Source organism: Mytilus californianus, unplaced genomic scaffold (genome assembly GCF_021869535.1).
Source record: "Mytilus californianus isolate M0D057914Y unplaced genomic scaffold, xbMytCali1.0.p SCAF_11, whole genome shotgun sequence".
In the NCBI taxonomy this organism is placed as follows: Eukaryota; Metazoa; Mollusca; class Bivalvia; order Mytilida; family Mytilidae; genus Mytilus; species Mytilus californianus.
The window spans coordinates 70808973-70832512 of record NW_026262593.1 but is presented as its reverse complement, the minus strand read 5'-3'; the positions used below and the strand labels follow the sequence as shown (position 1 = coordinate 70832512).

The 23540-nt window shown below is 31.3% G+C and overlaps 1 protein-coding gene across 3 annotated transcripts in view; it reads right to left on the bottom strand.

Moving 5' to 3' along the window:
• The window catches only part of LOC127720620 (ankyrin-1-like), a 47364-nt gene that overhangs the window by 8655 nt on the left and 15169 nt on the right, over window positions 1-23540 (bottom strand). Inside the window, exons 1-4 of one of the 3 annotated variants that reach the window (XM_052227304.1) lie at window positions 15104-15437; window positions 14409-14511; window positions 9961-10427; window positions 6606-6835 (exon numbers count right to left, since the gene is read on the bottom strand). The exons of 1 other annotated variant lie outside the window; for it this stretch is intronic. In XM_052227304.1, coding sequence (XP_052083264.1) covers window positions 6606-6835; window positions 9961-10180 — 450 coding nt within the window. In that variant the 5' untranslated portion in view covers window positions 10181-10427; window positions 14409-14511; window positions 15104-15437. Of the gene's footprint in view, window positions 1-6605; window positions 6836-9960; window positions 10428-14408; window positions 14663-15103; window positions 15438-23540 lie in introns of those variants that run through there. One more of the 3 variants, XM_052227303.1, reaches the window with a different exon arrangement.

Below are 23540 nucleotides of genomic sequence, written 5' to 3'. Positions count from 1 at the left end.
GTTGACGAGCGTATAAAACCTAAGAGAACCAAAAGTAAAATAAAAAAAAAATCAGAGGTATACATGAGAAAGATTCATTTCCTTTAAGAAATAATTCCAAAAGTTTAAAACAGTGAATACCCTTTTAGACTAAGGTCTTACTATATATTATGAATTTGATATTTCAAATGATTAAGGAAAGAAGGTCAAAATCAGATAAGCCCTGTCCTACCGACATTTACACCTTAGAATTATTCTATATACCCAATATAGCTGGAATTTTACTTTTTAGTAGTTATCATTTTTAGCTGACAAAAAATGTCACTGATGCGGTCTTTTCTTGTAAGTTTTATTTTCATAACATGTTAAAATCATTCGAAAAAGTTAGGTTGTTCTTTTTGGTTTGCAGTGCTCATTAGTATCGTGCTTCATTAGTATTCTTAGCGTTTTGATGAAAGTGCCACTGACAAGAATTACCAGAAGAGATGCGCTTAGGTGTATAATATTGTTAACCATGTACATGTTTCTTTGAAAGTTTTTATATTTTCTAAAATAAGACATTGTCACAGAACTGAAGAGTGACCAATAAACCTGACGAGAAGATCAAAGTCATTAGAAGACTATTTACCAAACTTGAACACCATACAATCATTGTATGATACGACATGTAAATTATTGTTGACTAAATACTTAAATATCGATGTTCAGTGAACAGTTTAAGAATTAATGTGACTATGATTTGATGGTAAACTTCATTAAAACTATACTTTAGATCAGGAATGAACCGTACGATACCCTCATTGATAGTCAAGGTCGTTAAACACCAATAGTTGTAGGAATGAACTGATTCCACATAGTCAGATTATCATGGTCAACGAATCGTCAAATCAAATTCAATATTGAAATTCATATAGTATAAAAAGTTCATAACACAATGAACATGTGTGCTTAGTTTCAAAATGATGGGATTACATTTTCTATAGGTAAACTATCTTAACCAGACACTTAGGCACAATAAGGGACAAACGAACACAAAGTAGAACAGACGAACGCAGAGCAGTGTGTTCCCTTCTATGATAGGCGCAGCATTAAAACTCCTTATCCTTTAAGTAGTCAGTGAAACATTAATATGATGAATTGGATAACAGACATATGCAAATATAAAGCACATGTATTCCAATTAGCATTTATTCAGCTCTTTCTACTCTTTTTCCTCTGTGAATCTTAAAAGAGAGAACTAACGTCTCATTCAGTCAATAAGCACAGAAGTTTAAAAATATCGAACTCCTAGGTACAAATGTATATTCAAAAAGGGGGAAGGCCATACAAAGTGAACAATCAAACCTTATCAACCAATGGAACGACTTGAATACATCTGTCATATTCCTGACATTTGTTGAAGAAAACGATGGGTTAAACCTGTCTTATTGTAAGCTAAACCACCCACTTATATGATAGCTGTTTATAGTTTCGTTATATTGACAAATTTGGGTAAGCAACCCAAGCAGACATAATAGGTTAATGTGACAACAGAGATGCATTAGTCAAAACTGTGTAGACATACATCACAGACATACAACACAACTGACTTAAAAAAATCAAACAAACATAAATATTAATCTTACTAAGACGCCAACAAAAAAGGTGTAGTAAATACTAAAAACTAATTATAGATGCCAAGACCAAAAGTTTTACGCCAGACGCACGATCGTCTACAATGACTCATCAGTGACGTAAATTAGACAATGATGTAACCAAAAAAATTGTAGATAAAGTTAATAGTAAACGCTTTCTCGATAAAGTAAAAATTATGTAAATTTAAATACAATGGTAAACAAAATAGAAACAACACTGTCAAAAACCTTTTGAATCACACCTCACAAATGGTGGGATGCATAAATACCGAGTCACGTAAAGAGTCATACAACCAAAAGAAATATAATAGCAAGAAGACAACAAAAGTAGAATCTAAAGTAAAATAAAAAGATACACAACTTCAGCACCTATAATCTATATCTCAAGATCACCTTGTGTTATTTGTGAAGTAGACACTGAATATTTATCTATTAGGTCTTTCGGATGATTTTTTTTTAGAAAAAGGACGAGACGTTCTATGACAAACCTTGGCTGGTTCAGTAAGTTTTGGCACAGACACCGACGTTTTACAAAATCTAAGTACAAGTTGCAAGCTCTTGAAAGTCGTATTGGTTAAGAAATATACACTCCATACGCAGGTGAACTTGTAATGTTACTGCTACATGTGCTAAGCTGAGGAAAAATTGAAATCGTGTCGTGCCGTTTGTCATATATTTGGTACAGAGATAACCACTATTGTCAAATTCGAAGTAAGTGTCTACAAATGATGCAGAGGAAGCTGTATCTGTAATTTCTTTAATCTCTATTTCAGGAGGATATATTGATATATAAACTTGGATTGTTAATGGAAAGAACATCATCAATATACCTGTGTGTGAAATTAAATAATCTAGGGTCTTTGATCATCTTGTTTTTTTTCCCGACTCATATGAAAATAAGAAAAGGTTGGCCAGAAGAGGTGCACAGTTTGTTTTAATTGAAACGCCGACAACGTGCTACAACGAATATATTGTCAATACGAAAACTCAAGCATACTGATCACTTGTTCTTCGGTGTAGGATGTTTTATTTCGGGTTTGATTTTAGCAAAATATGTCGAATTATATCCAAAAACATTAAGTTTGCCACGTATGGTACCATTTTTATGGAGGAAAGCATTGTGGATTATTTCTTTATGACAGATTTTTTATTTTTCATGTTGTATGGTGGTAAAAAGGGTGGAAAAATTGAAGGTTTTAATTGAATTTATTTCAGAAAATGATCGAGATTAAGAATGTTCCAGAAGTTCTTTTCAGTTCTTAAGAAACAACATATGGTTAATGCCAATATGCGAGTAAACAGTATCACAGTATTTCTGTAATCCCGCTTTTAAGGCAGACACAATTTTAGTTAATCAAATGGACAATTTCTTTGTAGAACATGCAGATAAGCCGGCAATGTACCGTTGTTTGTATTTTTTATTTGTACAGAGCTTTGTGAAGTTTAAGTCCCTCTGGTATCTTTCGTCCCTCTTTTTAAAGTATCAATTTAAAACAATTTCTTCAAATTTGTTGTTCATTGAAATATTCAATGAGGCCATGCAGGATTTTTGGTTTGCCAAGATCTCATCTTTATCAAAGGTTACGTTTATGTACATGGGATTACCCGAGTGTTCATGTTTTCCTAATTCTTTGATAAAACGCTCACAGTAAAAGGATTTACATACACAAACAATATTGTTTGAAGCTTTGTCCACAGGAACAGCAACATATTTTTTTCATGTTGATGAATTGTGGTTGTTGCAGTTTCCGATAACTTATTATAGTTATAAAAGATACTAAGCAAAAACGAAAAACATTGCTAATACATAATCATCATTTAAAGGGCACACACTTATATCAGGAGTCAATCCACGATCTCGGTCACACTTATGTATATGTAAATCTTGTCTTACCGGTAATTGTTAATTGTCTTTATATATTAAAGATTTAAAGATTATAGTAAAGTAATGACAAAAAAAAGACAATAAATCTCTGTAAGAGTCGTCGACAGCTTTGGTGAAAGAAGACAAAAGGTAGTCTTTTTTACATTTCTTACTCTTTCAGGTTTTCTATTTCAATGGCGACATTCAAGATAGTAGACAAAACCTTTTTTACCGGTATGTTCAATTTCTAGCCATGTCAACAATTTTGATTGTCAGTCAGAATCACCACACACATGATGTAAACTATTTTGTGTCAGTTGGCTGAGTAATTTAAAGAACAACATTTTTTATTTGTAAACGTTTATGAACGACGACAGGAGAAAACGACAAGGCGACGACGAAAGGCGAAGACGACAACGACAGGCGAAGTAGACAACGTACGTCAAGTGATAAGAATAGTTCATTTGACCTTCCACTCATGAACAGAAGTATCTTAGAAAAATTGATCTGACTCAACATTTTCAGTCCCTTATGAAAATAAGTAGACGTGACATTATTGCAAAATCACTAGTATCACCATGTAGAACGCCACATGCGGGGTGTCGGCTATGTTTGACACGGGGTGGCAGTTTTGAAGCAGAGAAAAACGATCAAGGTAAATTCAAGTATCAAAATTTCTTTTTGGAGAATTGTTAGTACCAAAAAACGTATTGCACGGAAGGAAACGAACCATAATCTATTTCCAGCAAGCAGAAGCAGACGTTTTCAGTGATCTGTTTTCTCAAACACCTCTCCCTAGTTTTCCGTGTTGCAGATTTTGAGGCTTCATATGCCAGTTTCAGGATATAAAACTACTTTTGAAGATTTTTACCCGTATGATTTATATATAAATAAATTCCTGTTATTGAATTTAACCAGATGCCAGCTTCTAAGTAAAATAAATATTGAGTTTAAAACTAATTTTTCATCAAAATACAATGAGTCGCTCGGGGTGTCAGATTTTGCGTCTCAAGGGGTAGAGGCATTTATTAATGAAAAGAGTAGATTTGCATATAATTCGGCTTTTATCTGATACTTTGTAAATTGAACATACCTACTATGTTATGATGACAAATTACAAACTTAAAAGGTATTTCATTTAGCCCATAATTTAGTCTTTTAAGTAATGTGCATTTTTAATGTTAGAAATAGAGAGAAAGCCTGAAAGTAAACAAATAATGGAACGTGAAGAGATGTGATATGTTATTTGATTTTGTTTTATACGTTTAAATCACAAAACTGTTGAATATATTTTGTAACACACGTATGAATGCAAAAGGGTGTACCCGATTCATACATAAGTTATAGTATTGAGCTAAAAGAGATATGTGCAAATCATTTACGATCTCGAATATACATTTTCGTTAAAGACATTGAAAAAAGTCACGGAAAGATAAAAAAAAAAACTGATCTGTTCATAGCATTAACTTGAATTTCTTTTCTGTGCAACTTTATTTAAAAAAAACCAAATATCTTACATTAAATAAACTTATTCTAAAAGGTTACCTATTCAACACTGTAATTAAATCTTTGAATACTGTTTTAATAGGTGTAAATTAAATTTTAACCAAGATAACTTAACGTTGAGCATTGATCCACTACTTGAGGATTCAGATGAGCCTTGATGATGCATCAATTATAAGTGAAAAATCTTGTGATAAACAATATAGATTAAAACAGTTGCAAACCAATGAAGATGAGGTCAAAAACAAGGGACATATAATAACCTTCAGAACATAAGGCATATGCAAACAGGATTTTGAGTTTCTCTGTCTTCTTCTTTCTGAAATTAATTTTTCGCTGTTTCTGTCGCCAGATTAAGCATTTCTATGTCCCCTAGTCTGCCAGTTTTGTTGAAGACAAGGCAAAGATGCATTATCAATTAAGAGTTTATAATGTATTCGAAAACATTGTTCCACTGTCGTTAATGACTTGCCTTGAATGTACAATTTCTGCTATTATCATGAGTTTTATAACGGACCATTCGAGATGCAACCTTCAGTTTCATGTTTCTGGTATTTGAAAAAAAGGTTGGTTATTATATTATGTTCTGTACCAAAATTTGATAATTATTACACTAACGATACCATTTTTAGGTGACAATCAAGTTAGTTTAGTCTGTGAAAACATGCTTTATTTATTAGCAGTAATTGGTTTTCAACAAACTTTTAGTAACTTTGAGTACTCTTATTTGGGTGCTTTGTGTCTATTATTTTTTTAATCTTAGTTTTGTTTGTACCGCGTACCGATCTTTTTGTGTTAAACCCAATGCAACTGATGTTTACAGTTTTCTCTTATGCTGTTCTGTAACACCACCTTCCAAGGCTATGGTAGGGTTAAGCGCTCACAAACATGTGTAATCCCGACATATTTTTTTAAGTGCCTGTCTCAAGTCAAGACCCTGTAGATGAATTCATCATAGATACAAGGATTGAAATTTTGTATGCCAGACGCGCGTTTCGTCTACAAAGGACTCATCAGTGACGCTCGAATGAAAAAAATTTAAAAAGCCAAAGTTGAAGAGCATTGAGGACCCACAATTTCTAAACGTTTTGCCAAATACAGCTAAGGTAATCTTTTCCTCGGGTAGAAAATCCTTGGTATTTCGGAAATCCAAAGTATTTTCAACTTTTAATTAATAACAATGACCATATCAATGATAATTCATGTCAACACAGAAGTGCTGCCTACTGGGCTGGTGATACCCTCGGAAGAAAAACTCCACTAGCAGAGTCTTCGACCCAGTGGTTGTAAATACACTCATCACATATACAAGTAGTTCAGCGGTTGCCGTTGATTCGTGTATGTCGTGTTTTGTTTTTCGTAAATTCTTTTGTTTAACATTCTGCCGTTTGTTTTTTCAATTGAAAATTTCCCATTTTTCATATAAGGGCCTTTTTATAGCGGACTGTACGGTATGCGTTTTTCTCATTGTTCAAGATCGTACGGTTGCCTAAAATTGTTTACATACAATACATTTCAAATTTGGAGGATAGGTGTCTCATTGGCAAGCATATCCAAATTCTAATTTTTATATAAATGATACTCCTATCCCAACAATTACCTTAGGTAAAAACTCATATTCTTACCCCACTGATATCTTCCCACGCATCAATGAAGAAAGCTGAATCTATCTTCTCATCTTTTTGGTGAGCTATCTTGTTTCTGTAGTATTTGATTCTTGCCAAGTCATCAGTACTGTTTACATCATTTGGTGAAGGTAAGTGGTCATATCCATTTGCAGGTTGTTGCAAACTTGTCAGGTTTCTGATAAGTAATACCATTAATGCGACATCAAAGTTCTCAGAGTTGGGAACATCTGTGAATATGTTATTTAGGTAAACTAAATTTACGTTTTCTATAAATCAAACATGTGTTAATTTCAATTTATAATCGATAGTATATCTGTAGATGAAAATTGAGATGCATCCTGTAATTAACAGACATTCATAAAAGATAGGAATCATTTTCTGTATGACAATACGAGGTTTGTATAATCAAAGAGGGACGAAAGATACCAGAGGGACAGTCAAACTCATAGATCGAAAACAAACTGACAACGCCATGGCCAAAAATAAAAAGACAAACAGACAAATAATATTACAGATGACACAACATAGAAAACTAAAGACTAAGCAACGAACCCCACCAAAAACTGGGGGTGATCTCAGGTGCTCCGGAAGGGTAAGCAGATCCTGCTCCATATGTGGCACCCGTCGTGTTGCTTATGTTATTACAAATCCGGTAAATAGTCTAATTCGGTAAGTCACATTTGTGAAAAGGGAAGGATATTGTAGTTACGACATAAGGAACATATCCGATATCATCTGTGAAACGGTTATTTCATAACGGTCAACCAACTCGTGATGGCGTCCGTAAAATTTACGAAGGGATGTTTTCAACTTCACCATTTGGAACTCTTGGCTTAATTACAATATGGTCCTGTCCAATTTAGAATCATGCATTCAGAATGCAAGTATGGTCCTTAATCAGCACTAATTAGAATTTGTAGAAAGACAGTTTTTAAGCTAAAATTAAATTAGCATTTTTCAAGGGAAATACATGCAGTTTTATGTAGTGCCTTAATAGAAATTGCTTGAATGGCAACAATGCATTACCAAACGGCTAGAGCCTCGTGTTCATCATGAAATACAAAAGTCACGAATGATGATACAAAAGCAAGCCATATCATAAGCTCTGATACATACCTCTTTAAGCGTACACCATAAGAAATCATACCTTTTCATTTTGAAATCATTGTAAAATAACTGAAGTGACATATGAACTTTTATATTGGACAAAAATGAGAAACACAAATATCATTGCACATGTACACCAAACATCATTTATTCATTTATCACAACAGAAGAAGGACATATCGTTTGGTGTTGACATCTCAGAAAACTAAATTGAGAAATAAAGTCTACAAACTTGACATTGCATATATGTTTAGGACAAATAAATATCAGAAAACTGACAATGAATATCATGTCAGTTAAGGCCTTACCGAGGAAACAATACTCCGTTCCTATCAAATTTTCATGTAGAATAAATAAGGAAAAACTATATCAAGAACACAAAAATGACTAATGAAAAATAACGATATTTTCCCTCTCAATTTATTAGCTTTGAGTTTGGTGCTTTGTCTTATACATTACACAACGGTTTAGTGATGCAATATTGAAGGTTTATTATCGGATTTTCTACTGTACGGTATGCGTTTTCATAGACTTTCGGGTTTTCTATGTGGTGAAATATCAAATACGATTAAACCGTCAATACAACGTCTTGTAACGTGAATTTAGAGGGAATTCAGCAGTTTCAAAAAAAGGACGTCAACTTTGAAGTCATCTTAAATCCTTGAAAAGGACATTGTTGTACTTATTTTATTTTGAAATTTTTGCTGTTTCCATGGTAACGGCGGCCATTTTGAAAATTCCAATATCAAATAACAATTCTGCACATGCCAGGTAACATTCCTGTAAATTTTCAGAAAGTTTGGAGCATTTTGAAGATTTCGACATTTTTGCTGTTTCCATGGTAACAGTGTCCAGTTCCAAAATTCTAAAGACAGATGCAACATTGGCACATGCCATGCTACATATCCATAAAGTATTTTTGGATTTGAACTTATATTCTCTAAGAAAATGCAGCTTTCATGTATTTTCCCACAGGGTCAATGTTAAACTCTCGCCCTGTTTCTATGTCATTGGCAGCCATTTTGGAACTTCTAAATAATGTCTGTGTATCTAGGCATACCAGGTGACATTTCCATAAAGTTTCTTAAATTTGGGTCTTAGAAAAAAAGGATTTTTTACATTTTTTTAGTTTCCATGGTAACTGTGGCCATCTTGCATATTCCAAAGTCAGGTGCACAACTTCACATGCTGGTCAACATTATAGCATAGTTCAATCAACATTGGTCCATTCAATTCCGAGAACTTGCGCTGACAAAATGTGTGGAAGAAGAATAAAAATAAGGAAAAAAAAAAGAAACGTAGAATAACAATACTTCACCACAACTCCGTTGAGGGTGCCATAATTACAGTGATAAAAAGCAATGTAGTTCATTACTTTCAATTACCTAACTTACTGACTTTTAAAACAAAACACACACAAAACTACAATTTATGCTTATCAGACTTCGTTCTGTTTAGAAAAATTCATTACATGACTTACCTGAGGTTATTGAACATACCGGATTATTGAAGTCGAACAAATTTTTGAAAGCTAAATTATTATATTTTTTAAAATCCATATTGCCAAGAGTAAGTAATGAAAATCTGATACAGGCCATAGTTATATTACAGGAAGGAAGACGTGAATGTACTCTTGCTAAACAAATTCACACCAGAAACTCATCTTACGGTCCTGAAAACAACGGTACAGGAAGACGATATTTGTCAATGACCACCCATGACCAGATCAATACGTAGTGTCAATGATATGCCAATACAATTTGATTACGCAACGTTATTTGCAAGATATTTGTTCGGCCGCAACACCAACTGCTGATCAAGTCGTTGAATATCATTGCAGACAGATTCACAACATAATTGATTCCCCTATAATGATATTCCAAAGAAATGGATCGTCTGGAAAAAAACATTTAAAGCCCTAAATTTTAAACCGCATAATTGCCAAAACAACCACTGTAGTGGATGGGAAAACAATTCTCTTTATATAGACTGAGTAGGATTGTTGTCTAATGTACAATAATACAACGTCTCCCTATTTCATATCAATTACTCTCTACGTTAAAAAACATTTAAATTTGTAATTTTATAACCGAAAATAAGAAAAACATATTTAATTACCGCAAGTGTTGTTGGCCAGCTGTTTCATTGTCTCAGTCCTTCTCCGAAATTTTATTTTTGAAAGCTCGTTAAACATTTTACGTACGTCAATTCAAACAGTTAACTGGATTTAAAGTATAATACTTACCATTATAGGGTAAAAGTAACTTTTGCTGCTCTGCGTTAATTATACGTTTAGATTTTAAGTTATTATATTCTCGTTTCATTGTTGTGTGCAAGCAGTGAGGGTCAAATTCTTTATCAAATAAAATCCGTACAGCCTTCGTAGAAATGTCGTTCAGCAACAGATGCAGTCTCAAATAGTTCTCTACTTCCTCTGAAACATGTGATATATTGGCAGTTGCCATCTTGTTTGTTTTCTTTCTTAGTCCTTAAGCAGTTCCTTTGAGTTTAAGGTCCAAATAGTCTTTCTTGATGTCTTATAAATCTAGTATTATAAATACCAGCTAGCATTGATGCCTACAGTTCTCTATCTTTCATTTGGTTCTTTCAATATAAACTGATAAAGTAGATTGTATTCCTTACTGTCCAGTGATTCAGGTTGTACTGGTTCAGATGATTATCTCTCTTGTTGCTGTTGAAATCTAGTATATTCTGAAAACACAGGACTGTTATTTTAGATATCAATGGTAATGGTTCAAAGTATCAACTGACATTCTTAAATATGTTTATTTTGTTTTTGTATTCAAGATTAACAAACTCAGAGGATTATCTCCCTTAACGAGTTTAAGTTCTAGTATTCCTTAGTATGATAGTATCTCAAGATTTATTGTCGTTCCTTCTAGTTGATAATTCATAAGTGACTGAATATCTGAAATACCGTATAGCGGGTTATTTTCGCGGGTGTAAAATTTCGCGATTTAGGGGCAACAAAGTATACGAAAAATTTTGGCGGTTTTTATTCTGGCGGATTCTTTAATCCCAATTAAATATTTTGGCGGATACTGAAGTGGTTCCAGTTAAAAAGTTGTAAAAATTGACCAACATGGGTCTATTGTTATGGTTAAATGATTGTTTTTCCTGCATGAATTTATTTATTGATTATTTTTATACAGTTAATCAATAGAATACCGGTACATAGTTATTTTTCACAGGTGTACAAACTTCTTGTAAATGTTACGGTTGATCAGTTACGAAATTTACCGGACCTTTGATATACTAATTAGATTATAAAATTATCATGAGTGACTTGCAACTCTTATATAATTTGACACTAATTAATAGGGATAAAATACCTGACAGCGTACCTTACACTCTTATATTAGTATTTATTTTATCATGTAACCAATACACTAATTAACACCTGATAACCAGTGAACAATGGCCTTTGGCATTTATGTTGTTTAAAATAACAAAAAACCCTGATTGATCCGTCAAAAGGGAAAAATAGATAGTTTACAAAACACTTTAACTTAGAAAGTATCGCACGTATGCATAAATTTTCGCGGAATTTATTTTCGTGATTTCTCCTGGCCCGCCAAAATAAGCGAAAATAAACATCCCGCGAAAATAACCCGCTTTACGGTATATGCCTTGTTGCCTGCTAGATCTATTGGCACCTGCAATGTTAGAATGTGTAATCCATGAACAACAATTAGCTGTATCACTCAATTAATAAAAATCTGAGTGTTGATTCTTTAATAAAGTTAAAGTTACAAAAAATAGTTTACGAACTCTCTTTTTAATTTAATGTAATAAGAAAAGAACTGATTTATAGACCATACATTTTTGTTAATTGTTTGTTTATTAATCTCACTGCATTTGAGGACAGACATTATACCAAAAGACCTTAGAGTTGGTTACCTTTGAAGAAACATCTACAGGAATATACAAAGAAGCAATTTCTTATTCGTGGTACAATCGTCACTTAGTCCTTTTAGTGTTAATACAATTTTTAACCACTTGTTAAAAACACATAATTGAACGTCTTTCAAATTGTCTCATATTTGCTCTTAATAAGACAAAACAATAACGCTTTATCAAATATACACTGCTGATGGCAATACACCATTTAAAACTTCTTTTTTATTTAACATCAGTTCCATTATAGTAGTTGACGAAACTACAGTTTTGAAAAATCTTTGTCAATGTCTACATGAAGAGAAGCGATACTCATCTCATAGATACATAATTTGGGAATGTTAACAGTATAAATGAACATATACAGCGGCCGCTTGGAATTCTGAGGAGGAATCAGAGTGAAGGGAGGGGTAGTACAAAATTTTAATATAAGTTTAAACTTTGAGAAGTTCTGGGCTTATAAAGGTTAAAAATATGCCGCACAGCCCTATATTTTGACTTTTGAAACAAAATAGTAGTGCATATGAGCTTTCCATTTTAAGATATGATTTTGTACGAAACTTCACAGTAAAAGTGGTACAGTTTTAGCTATTAAGGGAGTTCCTATAGAAAATTGCATTGTCTATATTTTCAGAAATGCAACCTATAAGCTTTTGTTAAATTGCGCCTTAATATAATAAAAAAAAAATGATTATACCTTTTGCTGATTATAAACGGCAGTCAAAATATTATTATTTCAAAAGAAGTTCTTAAACTTCTGTCATTCGATGTCTATCTATACCAGACCTAGTAAAGTAGTATGTGATAATCACGTTAACATATGAGTACATCAAGACTGGCAACTACATTTTTTTTTATAAGAATTTTACATTTGCCATTTGATTAGAGACTTTCCTTTTTGAATTTTCCTCGGAGTTCAGTATTTTTGTGATTTTACTTTTTATGTCAAATCGTAGATAAAAAGCTTAAATATTTACAGTTTAGATTTGCAAATGTATCGAAACTATTTATTTTGTCTACGCTTTACGGTCGACTATTAACTCTATTTAAACAGTGTGTTTTCTACAAAAATGGGAATCGCAAATACATAGTTTTCTGTTTAAGACCATGATGATCTTGCTTTGTGAATGACATTGATTCCAACAACAAATGCGCCATATTCTGGAACTTTTGATTTCTTCATTGATATTTCAATTGTAAACACTACTTAGACTTGTTTTTGTAACAATGTGGATCGGGATTCATATATAACATTAAACGCAACAAAAAAAAAAAACTTGCGAAGGTGTTAAAAAATATTTAAGATAAGTCACATAATGGTGATCCTGGAATAAGGAATAATAACGAAAGGGAAAGGTAAGATACTTATCTGGAACTTATTCGTGATGTTAAGGCGGATGGAAAACTTCAAACTAGGATCTGAGTCAAACTTGACATTTTAGCCTTTCACTTGTCAACTTCCTATTTCCCAGCAGTAACATCCTCTTCCTGTCGTATGGCCTTTACTTATCTCTATTTTCCGTAGTATTTATGTTTGAGAGATCAATTAACTTACAAAGGGTATAATGCGTACTAACTACTTAGGGTTTATGGTCTTCTCAAAGCATAGCTTATATTCGCCATGTTAAGTAAATAATATTTTATAAACAAACTATATTTGGTAAGAAATGTAAATAATTTAGTAATTCAGTGCTTTGGTATTTTTTCATATTATAAACATATAAATATAAAGTAAAACGTTTTTTTTTAATTTATCTTTTATATTTTAAGATAATTCTTATAGTAATCCATGTTCACAAGCAATCAACAATTGAAAATACGCTGATATTGTTGTCTTGGAAATATTTGTTTTATATAGTTCGTAAATGAGATGAAATTAAATTATTCATAACTAATTACCAACTTTTGACAAATATGTCTTGTTTTCTTTTTCCTCGATTATATCCCTTTTCTCTCTTACAATGTATTATATGATATTGTTATACTTCACGTACAGCATTTTTCTCTCACACGGTTCAGCGGGATACAATTTTTTTAATGTTACTCTTTTGTACTGACAAATCAAAAATCGATAATTTATACAAAAATTGATCGAATATATATCGATAATTTAAGATACAATGCCCAAGTGCTACAGTTCTGCCTCATGATGTTTTAATAGACAGCGTTAAGATAAAGGAAAATACATCTTGTATATGTTTGTTTCGTTTGTAATGACTGTAATGTTGTAATGTACAATACATTCAGTATAATAAATTAAATACAACTTATCTGCGGGTATGATACTCTATTTTATGCAGAAGAAGGAAATATAATCATATCAGGATCGAATGATATTCAATATGCATTTGTTAAAGACATTCGATCTTAAACGCATATATCTGGTTACCAAATGCATACTTACTCGTCTTTAAATTGTTGTTTTGATTAATTGCTTACAAAGAAAAGCATTTAAACGTAATTTATCATAATATAATGTAATATTTATATGGCAGTCGTCACATGCAATGATGCGTTTCTAAAATTTTAAATGATCGAAAATTTCACGTATAACATTAAAATCAAAATTGATGTTACTTATTCAAATCCTCACTCACATTCTATATTAATCTGTATAGTACTTAGTTGTTTCATTCTTGAATGGTGGTTATATATTCTTCAAAGGTTGAACAAATAGATATACATGTTATATTTTGTTTACATGAATTCAGTATTCAAATGTTTATATAGATAACCAGTTTTGATATGTTCGTTCAATATTTCGTTTGTACTTACTTTTCTGTCGAATATATCCCTTTTTCTCACTTTTTCTTATATGATACTGTACTGATTTAGGCGGGTATCTAACCTTGGTTTTGCCGAACATGTAAACATCATACTAAATTATAAAAGACTGAATATATGTATTTAAATATAGTACATCCAGTTATTATAGGTAAAACACACTAGTATATATATTTTATTATTTATCGAAAATCTAAGGCCTTTAAAGTAATATATTACACCTAGTATTTTGATCAATAGCCAAGATAAAAAAAACGGAACTAATCAGATCATTGTAAGAATTTGTTTAAATGCATTTTAAAGTCATATACAACAAGTCTTGTAATTATAATGTTTTGGAAATTATTGAATAAATGCATGTATATATACTAAACTAAGTCCTCTTTGCACGTTCTTTACATTTATTTTATACCTATAACACATTATGGACAAATAATATGTCATTCAGTAATTGTTGTTTGCAAAATAATAAACTTTCAAGTGTGTTGCTGAAGTTAACCGGAAAGTGAGCTTGATAAAAAATCAAAATCAAGGAGCACGAGTAACTAAATGAATTGATAGAGCAATGTATTTTGTAGTTATATTGTTCATGTGTTCTCTTTTGTTAATTTAACTTTTTCGTAACAGTTGTTAACTGATTTGGTGTATTGAATTTGTTTTTTTAAGAATCAATTATTACTATTTACCTTCCAATGCACAATTGTTTACATTCTTTCATAACGGCTTCCCTCGTACGTGTGCTCTGCGGTGACAAAATATTTAACGTAGTAAATGTCACTACATACAGGGAAAAATCGACGAATTAGGATACGGGAATACACTAATTCAAAAGCAGTACATTTCTGAAGACTTTGTTAACATAAATGATTTTCTATCACAAGAAAGTCCACTTTCTCGTGTTTTTTTAATGAAACTCAGCTATTCAAGTATATAAAAAATAATCAGCTTTTTAAAACAAAATTGAAGTACCATATGACTTAAAAGTAATAAGTATCAAATAATAAAACATTTTGCTGAGTACATACAGCAATCAACATTGTGAAGGAGTATTTCCACAAGGTCCTCAAATTGGCAACTAGAAATCAGACTTTGTAATACTATATTTAAAAACCTATTTTTACAATCTGGTGTATGCAAATTTAAACACTTTTGTTGTCTGCTGTTTGTTTTAATAATGTTGACAGCTTCAACAGTACAAATGTATGATATTTTACTTGTTTTAGCCAATTTGCCTGTCTGTATGCATTTCAAAAAGGTCTGAAAAGCATATGTAATACCCCTCGACCAAAATAAATTTGTTACAAAAAGATATATGGATCATATACACATCTTCACAAAAATTATGGTGGTCCTTATATGTTGCAGATATTGTTTGAAGCAAAAGCTATTAAAATATAGGACAAAATTAGTCAAGATCGTGATTTTTGTCATTAGAGTCACCTTTACTGATATTCATCTTGCGAAGATCTTAAACAAATATTTAAGATAAGTCACCTAATAGTGAACTTGGAATAAGGGATAGTAACGAAAAAGGTAAGATACATATCTGGAACATATTCATGATGTTAACATGGTTAAGGCGGATTTAAAACTTCAAACTAGGATCCGAGTCAAACTTGACATTTGAAGCCTTCCACTTGTCAACTTCTATTTCCCAGCAGTAACATTTCTCTTCCTGTCGTATGGCCTTTACTTATCTCTATTTTCCATAGTATTTTATGTTTGAGACATCTATTAACTTACAAGAGGTATTATGCGTACTAACTACGTAGATCGGGTTTATGGTCTTCTCAAAGCATAGCTATTATTCGGCATGTAAAGTAGATAATATATTCTAAACAAATTATACTTGGTAAGAAATGTAAATAATTTACAAATTCAGTGCTTTGGTATTTTTTCTATTTTAAACATAAATATAAAGTTAAACGGTTTTTTTATTTGTTCATATTTTAAGATAATTCTTATAGTAATCCATGGTTACATGCAATCAACAAATGAAAATAGGCTGATATTGTTGTCTTGAAAATATTTGTTTTATATAATTCGTAAATGAGATGAAATTATATTATTCATATCTAATTACCAAAAATATAAGTCTTGTTTACTTTTTCCTCGATGATATCCCTTTTCTATCTTAAAATGTATTATATGATATAGTTATACTTCACGTACAAATGCCAGATTTGGATTAGTTAATTATAATGAAGCATTTTACTCTCACATGGTTCAGTGGGAGACATTTTTTTGAATGTTACCCTATTGTACTGAAAAATCAAAAATCGATCATTCATAGAAAATTGATCGAATGAATATCAATAATTTTAAATTCAATGCTCAAGTGTTACAGTTCAGCCTCATGATTTTTCATAGACAGCATTCAGATAAATGAAAATATATCTTGTATACGTTTGTTACTTTTCTAATGACTGTAATGTTGTAATGTACAGAACATTCAGTATATTAGATTAAATCAACTTATCTGCGGGTATGATACTCTTTTTCTTGTAGAAGAAGGAAATATAATCATATCAGGATCGAATGAATATACATTTGTTTCAATAGAGCACATTCGATCTTAAACGCATATATGTGGTTACCAAACGTACTCGTCTTTTAATTGTTCTTTTGATTAATTGTTTAACAAAGAAAGGCCTTTAAACGTCATTTATCAAAATATAATGTAATATTTATATGGCATTCATCACATGAAATGATGCGTTTCCAAAATTTTAAATGATCGAAAATTTCACGTATAACATTAAAATTAAAATTGATTTTCCTTATTTTAATCTTCATTCACATTCTAAATTAATCTGTATAGTACTCAATTGTTTCATTATTGAATGGTGTTTAGATATTATTCAAAGGTTGAACAAATAGGTATACATGGTATATTTTGTTTATATGAATCCAATATTCAAATGTTTATATAATAACCAATTTTGATGTGTTCGTTCAATATGTCGTTTGTACTTACTTTTCCATTGAATATATCCCTTTTCTCACTTTTCCTTATATGATACTTAACTGATTTAAGCGGGTACTCAACCTCGTTTTTGCCGAACATGTAAAGATCATAATATAGATAATAAAAAAGACTGAATACATGTATTTAAATATAGTACATCCAGTTATTATAGGTAATACACACTAGTATATATTATTATTTATCGAAGATTTGAGGCATTTAAAGTAATATATAACACCTAGTATTTTGATTTATAGTCAAAAAAGATTTTATCAGATTATTGTAAGCCTTTGTTAAAATGCATGTTAAAGTCATATGAAACGAGTTTCTTGTAATTATAATGTTTTGGAAATTATTGAATAAATGCATGCATATATACTAAACTAAGTCCTCTTTGCACGTTCTTTACATTTATTACACACCTATTACATATTATGAACAAATGATATGTCATTCAGTTATTGTTGATTGCAAAATAATTAACTGTCAAGTTTGTTGTCGAAGATAACCGGATAGTGACATTGATAAAAAAACAAACAACACAAAATCATGGAGCACGAGAAAGCAAGGGATTTGATAGAGCAATGTATTTTGTAGTTATATTGTTCATGTGTTCTCTTTTGTTAATTTAACTTTTTTGTAACGGTTGTTAACTGATTTTGGTGTATTGAATTTGTTTTCTAGGAATCAATTATTACTATTTACCTTCCAATGCACAATTGTTTACATTCTTTCATAACGGCTTCCCTCGCACGTGTGCTGTGCGGTGACCAAATATTTAACGTAGTTAATGTCACTACATACAGGGAAAAATCTACGAATTAGAGTACGGGAATACACTAATTCAAAAGCAGTATATTTCTGAAGATTTTGATAACATAAATGATTTTCTATCACAAGAAAGTAAACTGTCTCGTGTGTTTTTAGTGAAACTCAGCTTTTCAAGTATATAAAAATAATCAGCTTTTTAAAACAAAATTGAAGTACCATATGACTTAAAAGTGATAAGTATCAAATAATAAAACATTTTGCTGAGTACATACATCAGTCAACATTGTGAAGGAGTATTTCCACGAGGTCCTCAAATTAGCAACTAGAAATCAAACTTTGTAATACTATATTTAAAAACCTATTTTTACAATCTGTTGTATGCAAATTTAAACACTTTTGTTGTCTGCTGTTTGTTTTAATAATGTTGACAGCTTCAACAGTACAAATGTATGATATTTCACTTGTTTTAGCCAATTTGCCTGTCTGTATGCCTTTCAAAAAGGTCTGAAAAACATATGTAATACCCCTCGACCAAAATAAATTTGTTACAAAAAGATATATGGATTATATACACATCCTCACAAAAATTATGGTGGTCCTTGTAGGTGGCAGATATTGTTTGAAGAAAAAGCTATTAAAATATAGGCCAAATTTAGTCAAGATCGTGATTGTTTTCATTAGAGTGCACGATTATGACGTCATCAGAGCTTGGTTAATTTGTATTTGTCAAATATTTTTTACATAATTTGTCATTAAATTTTAATTGTATCACTAAAGGTAAATTTCACAAGATTTTAGGGCAATCTTAGACCTTCTTGAACCTACTCCTTTGTTTAAAGCGAAACATATCGTTATAAGAAAAAGAATAAGAACATTTTTTTCTATTCAGTGATCTTGCACATGTGCAATTTTAAACTAGTGACTGAACTTGTCATTTGTGTTGATCTGAAAAGCAGATGACCATAGAATCTTGATGTTAAAACTATGGATTTATTGAATGCATGCAAATAACATGAATAACTGATTTTCCAGAGAACTTTTTTTGTGAAAAGAGGAATTTTTTACCTCGAGAGGCCGCATAAGAAAGGGATTTTCGGAGTACGCAAAATCATGGAAAACGAATTGCAGTTCGTACCCCGGAAAAATTTAACCATACACGTGACAATGTCTCAGATTCGAAGAAAGTCATTATATATATCCAATATGGACCGCGCAATCAAGAGGGTCCTAATTACCACCTACTTGAAATGAATAGTGCATATCAATTTAAATCGCAACAGGTAAAAATAGTTTAATTTCTTTTCAGTGACCACGACGGTGTGTTCATGAAATTAAAAATTAATGAACCAGAACGCGGTCACGGAACGTGGAAAATGAACTCATCAGTTATTGAATCGGATTTATTTAGAAATACGTTCGAAAGCATTTGGGGAAACTGGAAATAAAAAAAAAATCAGTTCAAAAATAATATTGAATGGTGAGAGGAAACTAAGATACAAATAAAAAGTATTACTATAGAAGTTGCAAAGCAATTAAACGTTACAGAAAAACAAATAAGGGAGTGGGAAAAAAGATTGGATAATATAACGGGAACCGATCCTTTCAATAAGGAAAACGAATTAAATAATTTGAAAGCTAAAATTAAAGGTTATTACGACAAAAAAGGCGAAGCAGCCAGAATTAGTTCTAAGGTTAATTGGTACGAGCAAGGCAAAACATCTACAGGGTACTTCTTTAAAATCGAAAAAAGAGGGGCGCGGAAAAATTATGGACTAGAATAAAGGGTTCAGATGGAAGGTATAAAGATGATATAGAATCTATTCTAGAAGAACATGTAGCTTTCTACAAAAAAGAATTTACGTCCCAGGGGTGGGATAGGGATGCTTCAGAAAATCTATTACAGAATCTAGATCATGAACTAAGTGAAGAAAATAAAAAAATGTGTGAAATGGAAATAACTTTGGATGGAATTAGTAAGGCCGTTGAAATGTTTAAACTTGATAAATCCTCTTGGGAAGACGGAATTGTGTGGTATTTGATAAACGACGACTTAGTGGCGGTTATTAAGGAAATTTTCGACAAAAATTTGCTCTGTGAATCTCAATACAGAGGTATGATAACGCTTGTGTAAAACTGTAGAGAGAGAGGACATAAACAAATTGCCGTCATATAACGCTCTTGAACACGGACTATAAAATCATATCTATAGTACTTGCGGAAAGGTTAAAAAACGTACTATCGCAAATAATTGATTTGAATCAAAAAGGTTTTGTCATACGCGCAACAATTTTTCTAGGCAATAGATTACTGCAAGATATAATATATTTTTGTGAATTAGAAAATGAGGAGTGTGCAATTTTATTCTTGGACCAACAAATAGCATTTGATAGGGCGGAGTGGGAATGCATAGATTTTTGTTTATTAAAATTTGGGTCTGGGGAAAAATTCAGGAGTTGGGTAAAATGCTTTTCATTAACGCTAAGACTGTATTCATACGAATGGGTTTACTTCTAGATTTGTAAGCATAACTCGTTCAATTCGTCAAGGATGCACAATCGCTTCTATGTTATATATTCTGCAAGCAGAACCACTTGCAGCATCAATTAGAAACAACCCTAATATAGAAGGAATAACACTTCCAACTAGAACCGGGGACTATATTAAAACAAAGCTAAATATGTTTGCTGACGATACTCAACTCTTTAACAGAAATGAGGAGTCTATGGATGAAACATTTAAAACTTTAAAACGGTACAAAAACGCTTCAGGGGCTAGAATGAATATGGAAAAGACTGTAGGTATGTATTTAGGCAGGTGGCGAAATAAAAAACCAAAATTTACCCAAGTTAAATGGTCTAAGCGGCCTGTGAAAGCATTAGGGTTTCAACATGGATATGGGGTGGACTTAGATCAAATGTGGTTAGAAAAAATAAATTAAAAAAAATCTGAATGGAGGTTTGGAAATCAAGAGATCTCACATTTACGGGGAAAGTTTTAATTATTAAATCATTTGTACTGTCTATGATTGGGTATGAAATTGAAATGAGAGGTATTCCAGATATATACAAAAACAAATAAATAATATTAAATGGTCCTTTATATGGGACGGGAAAACAAACCAAATCGCAAGGACAGTGTGCTTTTCACCGAAAGAAAAAAGGGGGATATGAATGATAAACTTAAGGGACTTTATAAAATCAAAACAGTTGAAAAGTATGTACAGTATTGTAAACTAAAAAACACATAAATGGAATGCAATAGGTTAATAATGGTTAACATCACTAGACGAAAAATATGATACAGACTTTTTTAAATGTTTTTGTTCGGACACTAGAGGTTTTGGGCAAATAAAAATGTTTAAATATTATAAAAAAAACTGTGATTTCCTGGACTGACTTGCAGAAAACTAAAAATCCGTCACGAAAGAGGACCTTTTAGAAGAAAATATATTTGGCAATTGTAAATTCAAGTTCAAGGGTCATGCCTTATATTATGCAAATGTTGCCTCCAGTGGAATAAAAAAAAATAAAAGATATATGGGACTTAAACAATAAATCCTTTTTAACTTCTTTCGAAATTCTTAACAAGCTAAAAGGTAAAAGGCACAATATAGCCGCATTAAAGCTTCATTAACGCCTGAACAAATTGAACTTTTAAAAACAGACACTATCATGCAAAGTCATTTTGATAGACATATGAAAATAATAAATTCTTGTCAATTTAGAAAAAACGGAGTTGTCGTCAATGCCAAAAAATTGTGCCTTAAAGATATTCGATACTTTTATGAAAATAATACAACTCCAAATAGTCAGTTTAAGTGGAATTTACATTTTAGGAAGGAACTACCTTTGGGAGATATTTGGGACATTTTGAATAAGAATTTAGCTCACAGGAAAACTAGACAACTTTAATGGAAGTTACTTCATATTATAATTTACACGGAAGAAAAACTGCAAAAAATGAATCGCTCAAACGGAAAGTGTCACTTTTGTAATGAAAAAGAATCACTATCTCATCTTTTTATATGCAGTAAACTGGTGGAAGACGTTTGGCGGGAAATTTTTGAGAAATGTGGGAATTTTGTTCGAAATTGAGTATCGAAAAATTACAAAAATCCGAAATGAGTATCATTTTGGGTGTCATAAATGCAGAAACATCTTATTTTCAAATTATAGATACGGTGCTTCTTATCACGAAATGGGTTATTTGGAAAACTAGAAACATCGCAAAATATCGAAAGAAAGGGATAAATAAATCGAGGATTTTGAATATGATAAAACATGAAATACAATTTTTGTTCAAATCTCTTAAACAAAATACGAACAATGAAGCCATTTCTACTATGTGCGAGACTTTTTGTTTATAACTATATATTTTTGCGTGGTCAGGCTAGTGTAATGACCACTTCAATACTGAATAAATAATCATATACATTGCACTCAACTCCCTCTATGTACTATGCATTTTCTATTGTGTATAAAAACTATGTCTATTATATACTTGTAAGTAAGGACATGTTGTATCAACAGGTACATATTATAAGCAAATATTTACTCACCAGATCTTCGAAATAAATCCTTTTTGGGAAACAAAATCCTAAATCCAACTTTTTATGAATGAATTACACATTTCCTTTCAAATAATTTTTAACGAGTAGCACGTGGCAAAAGATCACTCGACCAGAAATTGAATGTAATAGAAATTAACATAACAAAAGAACGGAGTGAAGTGCTATAAAATTGAAACTGCTTAATATATACAGGTTACTCTTGTGAGAAAAAAATATACAGATAGAATGAATACTTTATTCAAATGATTATATATGGTGTAATGTATAAATATATAGATAGATGATAATTACTTGTACATTTGTACATAGATAGATGATAATTATAAAGATAGATGTTAATTATAAAGATAGATGTTAATTATTTATAATGGGAGTTTTTTTTCCCTCATTTTCTTTTCCCCCGACAAATGAGACTGTAAAAATTCGGGGCCCCCTTAGGTGCTTCCCTGGACAACTTAGGGTTGATGTAACAGGTGATAATCAATAAAATATGTTTAAAATTAAAAAAAAAAATAAAATAAAATAAAAATAAAAAAATAACGCATATCAACCCATCTAAAACATTTCACAAGATAGTTTTCATTTAAATACATGCGATGTTAGTTTTTAAACAATTAAACAACTTAACAATATGTTTTTAAAGAAAACCAGTGAAAGTCACAGGTGATGTGATTTCTCTATTCGCTTCTTTGACTTATTTATGCACAATTAAATAAAACAGACAACCACATTTGATTTGTTGATGGCAAAAGAAACAAATATTTTTGTGAAATGAAATTTCTATGTGTTTTAGTATTTATTTAATCAATCAACA